The sequence below is a fragment of the Hesperophylax consimilis genome, chromosome 27 (assembly GCF_061612785.1).
Source record: "Hesperophylax consimilis isolate HC1 chromosome 27, BYU_Hcon_1.0, whole genome shotgun sequence".
NCBI lineage: Eukaryota > Metazoa > Arthropoda > Insecta > Trichoptera > Limnephilidae > Hesperophylax > Hesperophylax consimilis.
In genome coordinates, this window is record NC_142862.1 from 810,276 (window position 1) to 819,802 (window position 9,527).

General features: G+C 49.6%; 1 protein-coding gene across 1 annotated transcript; it reads right to left on the minus strand.

The window, feature by feature from the left end:
* Window positions 1-2,798: 2,798 nt before the first annotated feature.
* Window positions 2,799-9,185, minus strand: LOC149410438 (uncharacterized). The gene is made up of 2 exons (XM_089648248.1): window positions 7,376-9,185; window positions 2,799-6,538 (listed from the first exon to the last, which is right to left on the minus strand). The coding sequence occupies exons 1-2, from the start codon at window positions 9,183-9,185 to the stop codon at window positions 2,799-2,801; spliced, it is 5,550 nt and encodes a 1,849-aa protein (XP_089504374.1).
* Between the last annotated feature and the right edge of the window lie 342 nt (window positions 9,186-9,527).

Sequence of the window (9,527 nt, forward strand, 5' to 3'; positions counted from 1 at the left end):
TTTTCCATAAGTTCTCACGGTGACATTGACTCGAGAGTATACAGGGCCGAAATGGGTAAAATTACCGTCATAACCCATCTTCTTTCAAAATTGTTAAAAAACTACAATGTAACGTAACTGTTCAGAAGAGCAAGTAATTTTGTGACTGCATTGAGAATGTTCATGAACGCATTGTTCAATATGGTTCACTTACCTAACCTAACCATAAATCGTATCCTTACTAACCTAATCTAACCATTAGTGAAGACAATATTAGCGACTCTCCAACGAAAATTTGAGACAGAAAAATCAAAAAAGATACAGTCGCATCTAGAAATTGAATTGGTAGTTCTTAGTCAAAGTATGATACAGTTAAATATGACTGAAGGTATTAGGGTCGACTTAGCTCAGTTGTTAGAACAGAGCCCCGACAAGACTAAGGTCCTGTGTTCAATTCCTAGATGCGACGGTATCTTTTTCTGATTTTTCTGTTTCAAATTTTCGTTTGAGGTTCCCTAATATTGTCTTCAATGATTAAAAATTACAATTTGAGGTTTTACTCGTTAAGTTATTCCAAAAATAAAATAACCCTAAATCCCCCTCATTTGTTTTAGCCGTTTAGGTTAGGTTAGGATGGGTTAGGCTGAGGAGCATAGACGTTACGTTCGGACATATAATCAATAATAACACAACAAAATCCCTTGTGGACGTATTTCGTTATCCAAATATTTGGCCAATCAAGGCTTAAATTTCTAATACAAAGCTTTGTTTACGAAATGTAGATGGGAGATCTACAATGTCAGGTGAGTATAAGTTAGACAGAGAGCTGCGCTATTTGGCTAAATGGATATTTGGTTCCATTTTCTTCTCTATTCCATACGTTTGGAGCACGTCGATGCTGCCATGTAAAACTTGCAGTTAAAATTTCGATTCTATTTTGCGAGTAACTTCAAACTATAGTTTAGATTTTTGCTATATCTCACAAGAAAGTTATCTATCTGAAACGTTAGGAGATATTGCTTCCCTTTTGTGGAGATTTCGCGAGAATGGAGGAAGTGAAGTGAAGAGACAATAAGAAGATGATGGTTTACGAAGAATCTACCTGGCTTTTTAATTCTGGTTACAGTCGCCGTGGTGAAAGACAACCATTCATGTATAATTCACGTCAGATTTTGGCTGTGTTTAGTGACCAGATCTGAATAGCTATGTTCTCTGGCCCCTTACTTTAATTTCTCCAGATCCGAGGGGCAAATAATATGACTGTCGATTCACAAAAATAATCATATATTTTCTCAGACAATCCTGCCTGTCGTTTTCTCAACCATATTACGGTAAGAAGTGGAAGAAATGCGCTTTCTCACTGAACTAGACTTTAAAGAAACTCCATATATGAGTATGAGGTATGAGGGGAATTTATTAGTTTGTTGTTAATTTACACTATTATAGTATTACTTTAAACTATCTGCAATGAAATATTATTTATACTATACAGTTTAACTGTTAAATAAATAATCCTGTTTCTCTCTAAATATATCTATTTGAATTTTACTTTCTTTTGCGTGAATGAATTTGAAGTGGAAATTAACCCAGTTGTACTGGACGGGAGTCCGCACAAGACTGTAGATTTAGGCGCCGGGTCCAAACCGTGTCTTCAACCGATGAGAATGCTCCTTTACGGCCGATGATGATGATAGTAGTAATATTGGTGATGAAATCTGCCTCCCGCACCCAGGCTTGGTGAATGGTGGGCACTGGGTGTGCTTTCGTCTCTGCTCGCTTCTGGTGTTTGCGGTTTTCCAAAGGAGGGCCGGCTGGTCTCGAAGAGGTAACACCAGAAGATCTTGGAGCAGCAGACTTGGCGAGGTGAGGCAGATGTTGAGCAGGAGTCACTTGTTGATAAATAAAACGCTTGGTTTTGGTGGTAAAGATGAACTGATTTATTTTTTATTATGTGGCTGCTTATATTTAATTAGCCTGACTCGCGCCCGACATTGGGCTAGGAGCCCAAAAGTGGTGGGGGGTTGTACCCGCGCCAACAATGAGTTTATAGCCTCCGACAAACTGTTGCATATTCATTTTGTCGATAGCAATGGTGATAGTAGTCGCTTAAATTTGCGAGTTAGAAAAGATTTTGAGCGCTTACATGAATGACAATTACATGGTTTAAATGCATAGTAGTTATAGGAATGTGTATCTTGACAACTAGATTTTTTGTTTGTCAAGATACGACAAAAAATAAGAAATTTTTGTAAAATAAATGTGTAAAAATGATCTCAAGCGATCAAATTTGTAAAACATGTTAAGTTAGTATTTTTCCGAGGTCCCCCGTAACATAGCGCTCAGAAAGAGATAAGATTCACTATGCTACGAGGTTCCTGGATTTTTGTACACGCAAAAAGGGTAAAAAATATTGTTCAAAAATGGGTTTACATATGGGTGAAAAACAGCTTTTTTAATATCTCCTCAGCGGTAGTATATCGAAAATAGTGTTTATTTGACTACCGCCGAGGGGATGAACAAGTAAAATATACATATTTGCAATGTTTAAAAATTGATTTTTCTATGTAAAATTTACATAGAAAAAATGCTGGACATTGATCCACGCGGCAGGTAAGCCGGCGACGCGGTATCGATGCCGTTCGTAGACAAAGTTTTCAAGCGGCCTGGGCCGAAAATTGGAAAAAATGGCCAGTGGCGGGGAGTGGTGATTTTGCCAGTGGCGTGGAGTAGGGACATTTTATAAAAGTAAACAATTTTTATGAAATTAAATAATATGTTCAACTACGTCCGTTACACTCCCCCCGTTTAGCTATGCTGAACTAAAAAATAGGACGTTTGTTGGTACGGCGCAGTCCGCGGCGGCCAGTCCCTCTAGGATGGTGCTGGGCTGGTGGTACTGTTGAGGCTGCATCGGTAGGTGGGGCCGGCAAGATTACAGCGAGCTTCACAGCGGGGCGGACGTAAATTCCGGTGCTCGTCTGGATCCTGGCGGTCCTCACTTGGCCGTCTGCAGCAGGGGTGGCATCAAGGACTCGACCGCGTGGCCAGCTGTTGCGGGGCATAGCGGGGTCCATGATGATCACGAGGTCATCCTTCTTGATGGGGATGACTGGCTGTTGCCATTTTTGGCGAGCAGCCAGGGTGGGGAGATATTCGCGGAGCCACCGTCTCCAGAACATATCAGCGAGTTGTTGGCTGATACGCCACTGGCGACGGAGGCATACCTCCTCATCCTGCCTGTCGTATAGTGACAGATGAGGTCGGTTTCCGGCTCTTCCCAGTAAAAAGTGGTTGGGGGTGAGGGGCTCTTCGTCCCTGGGATCCACCGAGACGTGTGTGAGGGGGCGGTTGTTTACAGTCCACTCGGCCTCGGCAAACGCTGTCCTCAAGGTCTCTTCGCGTGGAGCTCGTTCCAGCAAGATGGCCTTCAGGGCGGTTTTTACAGAACGCACCAGGCGCTCCCAAGCTCCCCCCATATGAGGAGACATTGGAGGGATGAAGTTCCATTCGATCCCCTTTGTTGACAAATGATCCCTCATCCGGGTATCATTTTTGAGTGATTCGATGGCATCCTTCAGCTCGCTGTCGGCACCATGGAAGTTCGTACCATTGTCTGAGAACAGAGCTTTTGGTTGGCCTCGGCGCGCCGTCATGCGTTGTAAAGCCATGATGGCGGAGTCCGTGGTCAGTGAAGTTGTCAGCTCAAGGTGAATGGCACGAGTAGACAGACATGTGAAGATTGCACCATATCTTTTCTCCCGATGTCTGCATACGGTGACTTCCATCGGCCCAAAGTAATCTAGTCCACAGTTTGTGAATGGAGGAACATGGTGGGCTAGCCTTGATGGCGGCAAGGGCCCCATAAGTGGGGGGGCTGGCTTGCTCCTGCGCATCTTGCAGGTGGGGCAGTTGTGGGCGATCATCCGAATATTTGTTCGCAGTCGCAGCACAAGGTAGCTGCCTCGCACCTCAGCCATGGTTCTCTCCGTACTTGGGTGATTGGCTTCCTGGTGATGATGTCTCACCAGAAGTCTTGTATAGGCGTGATCACCATCTAATATGATCGGTGTCCGCACTGCTTGAGGCACTTTACTGAGGGCTTGTAATCTGGAATTCATCCTCAGTAGGCCATCAGGTCCAAGGAAGGGGCTCAAGGCTTTGAGCCGGCTGTCACTTGGTAGTGGATCTCCTTTCTGGAGCGCATTTATGTCATGATAAAATGTCTCTTCTTGACATATTCTTGCCCATCGGGCCTCTGCTTCTTTGATTTCCTCGCTTCTTAAATATTTATCAGGTTGTTCGTGATGTTTTCCACGACACCTTTTAATAAAACGGTGTATCCAGCAGGTAGTTCGAATAAGTCGACGCCATGAAGAGAATCTGTTGATTTCGGGCAGTGTCTCTGCCACAGTTGTTGTGATGCCAACGTATTGAGGCCTCACTTCTAGGGTGCCATCATCAGGCTGAGGCAGTTTGCACCGTTCGCGCGGCCATTCTGCCTCGTCTGAGGTCAGGAAGGCTGGTCCACTGAACCATCGTCCAGAGTGCGAGAGGTCAGGAGTGTTGACGTCTCGGGTGCCGATGTCTGCCGGGTTCAGTTTGGTAGGGACCCATCTCCAATCTGCAATGCGGGTGAGCTCGTCGATCTCGCCGAGTCTGTTGGCCACAAAGGCGGAGTATGTGCGTGGATCTGTGCGCAGCCAGCACAACACTGTTGTCGAGTCTGTCCAGAACACTGTTCGCGCAATGTTGCTGCGACATTCTTTCTTCAGGGTTGCTGCCAGTCTGGCCGCCATGAGCGCTGATTGTAGCTCAAGGCGGGGTATTGATAGAGGTTTCAGAGGAGCCACTTTGCACTTGCTGGCCAAAAAGGTGGCTGTGGTGTTCCCATCAATCTCCTCGGTATGGTAGGCGACCGCACAGCATGCCTGCTCTGAGGCATCACAGAAGAGGTGGAGGGTGACGAAGCTCTCTTTGTTTTGTAAGCAGCGCCGAGGTATGGCAACTTTGCAGTCTTGCAGAAGTCCCAGCCAGTCCATCCACCTTTCGTTGTGTTCAGGTGTGATGATGTCGTCCCATCCGATGTTGGATCGCCAGACAGCTTGTAGTAGTATCTTCGATCGGACTGTGAGGCAAGCGACGAAGCCCACAGGGTCGAAGATTTTCATAACAATGCTGAGCAGCTGGCGTTTGGTAGGCCTGCTGATCAGTTCAGGATCGGCAGCATCGCGAAATGCATATAAAAATCGATCTGTGACAGGATCCCACAGAAGTCCGAGGATTCTCTCGGTATCTGCTTCTCCGCTGTTTATGGTGATGGCTGACCTGGCTCGGTCTATAAGCGGGATAGTAGCCATCACTGAAGTGTCGTTAGAGGCCCAGTTTGTTAGGTGGAATCCTCCAGTTGACAGTACTTTGGCAACAGTAGTGATGAGTGCTGTCGCTTCAGTTTTGGTATCGACCGCATCCAAATAGTCATCCATATAAAACTTTGTTTGGATGGCGGCTGCGGCAGCAGGGAATAGTGCAGAATTCTCCTGGGCCACTTTGTTTCGCACGTACTGGGCGCTGCTTGGTGAACAGGTAGCGCCAAACATCATTGATGACATCATGTAAGTACGTGGTTCTTGTTGAGGTGTTGGTCTCCATAAAAACAATTGTGACTGTTGATCTTCACTTTTGATTTTCACTTGTAAAAACATCTCCTTGATGTCGGCGGCGAGAGCTATTTTTCCCTCTCGAAACCGGAGTATATTTCCTAACAATGAAGTCAGCAGGTCAGGCCCAGTCAGCAACTGATCATTGAGGGAGGTCCCTCGGCAGCGGCTGGCAGCATCAAACACCACACGGATCTTGTTTGGTTTGTTTTGGTTCACTACGGCAAAATGCGGTAGGTACCATTTGCGGGCAGAGGGTTTTTCTACCTCTCGATCCGTAAGTTCACGTGCGTGGCCTTGTGTTATAAGTCCGTTGATTTTAGCTGCATAGGCGGTTGCCAAGTCCTTTTCCTTCGATAATTTTCTCTCCAGAGACCACAATCGTTTTAATGCACATTGCCGATTGTCAGGCAGTGTGATATTATTCTCCTTCCACAGAAGGCCGGTTTCCCATCGGCCAGATGTCAGTTGATGGGTTGTATCTTCCATCAGCTGATTTGCACGTACTATGTGCGCAGTTACACGAGAGGCGGACGTGATCCCCAATGAGTCAATCGCAAAATTGTGTTTGATGAGATCACTCATGAGGTCGTCTTTGTGGCTCTCCTCGCGCAGGGCCAGTGTTGTAGCCTCAGCTTCGTGTTCAGGGGCCCCTCCGCCATGGGTGATCCACCCCAACGCCGTCCGTGACAATATTCGCGTAGAGTCACGAACGTCGCGCACTTCCCTCGAGACAATAAGGTGTACATTGTCTTGCCCGATGAGAAGTGTGGGGGTGATGTAGCGGCCGTGGATCCTCTGTTCAGGAAGGCTGAGCTGCTGGACGGTGTTGGCCTTGATGACGTACTCATCAGAGATTCCGGCGCCGCGTAGAGTGATTGGCACGCGGCGGGACGTTAAGTCTGTTGAGCACATATTTTTTGCTCCGTGTAGTCGTAGCTCACGGGTGGGTCCGGTTGTGCCGATTTTCTGTGCTGTGGTGGCATCAATAAGGGTGACAGTTGAGCCCTCGTCTAGAAGCGCAAAGGTTTTAATCTGTCGCTTGGGGCCCGACAATATGACCCCCGCCACTTTTAACACGGCACTTTCGGTGTGGCGTCACATATTGTGAACGTTTGCCACTGTATTGTTATTTTCACGATAGTTCGGGTTGTGAAGAAGTCGGTGGTGGGGGTATCTGCACTCCCCCACTCCGCACCAGTCACTAACTTTGCAGAATTTGGTAAAATGTTTGCCATTGAGGCATACTCGGCACAATCCGGCACTTTTAACTGTCACAAAACGGGTTTTTATGTCTTTCGCGGCGAAAGTACGACATTCGCTAAGTTGGTGGCCATTTTCACCGCACTGAACACACCCGGCGCGGTTGTCAAACTCGCGAACTTCATCGTAACTGTTTTGCACTTTTTCCCCGCTTCGATTATTTTCTCGATTATTACCAGACAAAATTTGGGGCATTCGATTATTACCAGACAAATTTTGGGGCTTTCGATTATTTTGCGCGAAATGTTGTTTTTCACTAGAATTGTTGTTGTAAACATTGTTTTCCCGCGATAAAAACCGTTCTGACGCGGCAGACGTGTTTAAACTGTTGTCACAAGTGTCACTTTTGTTCGAATTGTTTTTTCGCGAAAACTTTTCTGACGCGGCAGACATATTTTGGGAACTTTCACAGGTATCACGTTTTTTAGCACCGTTTTTGCGCGAAAACTGTTCCGTTGTGGCGAGCGTATGTTCACGGCGTGGGCGGGACCTCGCGGGGTCAACCAAACCGGACTTTGGGATGGCGTTCGCGACGGTTTTCAGGAAGGCGGCAAACTGGCAGATGGTAGCGGAGGCCTCGTAGTGCCGCACTTCCATCAGCCACGCCAACCGCAAGGTGGGCGGCATCTTCCCCGCGATGTCACTGAGCAGCGCTGGATTCGTCAGATAGCCATCATTGTTGAGGGAGCGGAGTGATGCCACCAGGTTTTGAACTGTGCCAGAGAAGTCTGCGATGTCCTCCAGAGAGGCCTCAATTGTGAGGTGGGGCAGCTTCTTCACTTTGTCCAGCATCAGCGCAGCGAGTGAAGTAGTCCCTCCAAATCTCTGCTCCAGGACTGCCAGGATCTCCGGAACCTGGGCAGGGTCCATCAGAAGGGGGCCGACGGCTTCTCGGGCTTTCCCCTTGAGGGCCCGCTGTAGGCGGATCAAGTTTTCGCTGGAGGTCATCCGACATGTGGAGGTAGACTGGTTAAACTGTGCCCTCCAGGTGGGCCACTCCAGTGGATCTCCAGAGAATGGAGGCAGGTCCTTGGCCATAGATTGTCTGGCAATAAGGGCCGCCATTCGTGGATCGTCCTCGATTGTGGGACGGGGGCTGTCCTGAGCCCTTGAAGCTCTGATGGCTTCTGTCAGGGCGGAGGCCAGCTGAGCCATGGGACTGCCATCATGCTGAACCCAGGCTCTGGTATGTTGGGCCGTCTCATCCGCCGTAGGTTGGGGCGGGAATCTCGGCATGGAGCTGGTACTGGCTGTGGGCGGGCCATCTGGCCGTGCCGGCACGCCATACTCCTGTTCGCGCAGTGGTACGGGCGGCACATGTCCAGATGGTCCAGATGGTCCGGAGGGTCCAGGTGGTCCAGGCTGTGTCCATGGCACGTCCCACTGCTCCAGCAGTCCGGCAGGTGATCCTGGCGTCGGCGCTGGGTACCCCGGGTGGGGCAGAGGTACGGGCAGCACAGGGCCATGAGGTCCAGGCTGCACCAGTACTGGGCATCCCTGAATGGTCCAGGGTGCTGGTTGCGCAGGGCCTGCTGGCTCTTGCTGCGCTCGTGATGCGTACCTCTGGTCCACCAGAGGTACAGGTCCGGCTGGCACTTCAGGTACGGCTTGCCTCTGTTCTATCAGAGGGGCGGGCGGTACGGGGCCAGAGGGTCCAGGCTGCATCATGTTTGGCCACCCTGCATTGGGCCAGGGTGACGTGGGCGGGGGACCGGCTGGCCTTGGCTGCGCCGCTGCTGAGTACCTCTGGTCCACCAGAGGCACCGGGCTCGGTTGGCCGGGCTGCACCCATCCAGGGCTGTACCCTTGGAAGCGCCAGGGTCCTCCTTGAGCAGGGTACCCTTCCAGGAGTACGGGTCCAGATCGGGCAGGCGCTGCTGCTGCTGGTTCCTCATACCTCTGGTCCACCAGAGGCACCGGGCTCGATTGGCCGGGCTGCGTCCATGATGGTGGTGACCTCTCCAGGAGCTTCGAAGGTCCAGGAGGGGCAGGGGCTGCTGCTGTTGGAGCTGATTGAAGAGCTGCTTTAAGTCTCTCAATGTGCTCGGTTTGACTGCGAAGCTGTTGTCGCAATGACTCCATCGCATCCTCTTGAGATGTGGAGGGCGGTGAGTCATGATGTGCAGGTGGTGCCATGTCAGGAGTAGTGCTGGGCGTGGGCATGGGGGTTACGTCAGGCGTGACGTGAACCGCAGCCGTGGCCTGAGACCCAGCATCCAGGGCATCTGCAGATGGTGTTGAGGATCCATCGTCTTGGATCCGGCTCGACCGTAAAGTTGGAGACATCCTGGTTGAAGGCGTGTGAGAATCCGGCTCGAAGGACCACTTGTACTGGACGGGAGTCCGCACAAGACTGTAGATTTAGGCGCCGGGTCCAAACCGTGTCTTCAACCGATGAGAATGCTCCTTTACGGCCGATGATGATGATAGTAGTAATATTGGTGATGAAATCTGCCTCCCGCACCCAGGCTTGGTGAATGGTGGGCACTGGGTGTGCTTTCGTCTCTGCTCGCTTCTGGTGTTTGCGGTTTTCCAAAGGAGGGCCGGCTGGTCTCGAAGAGGTAACACCAGAAGATCTTGGAGCAGCAGACTTGGCGAGGTGAGGCAGATGTTGAGCAGGAGTCACTT

Excerpts from the sequence above, each read along its gene's own strand:
- LOC149410438 (XM_089648248.1), bottom strand. The coding sequence starts at position 9,185 with ATGTCTCCAACTTTACGGTCGAGCCGGATCCAAGACGATGGATCCTCA. Across the intron at positions 6,539-7,375 it reads CGCGAGGTCCCGCCCACGCC|ACTTAACGTCCCGCCGCGTG; the intron begins GTGAACATACGC and ends TGTGCTCAACAG.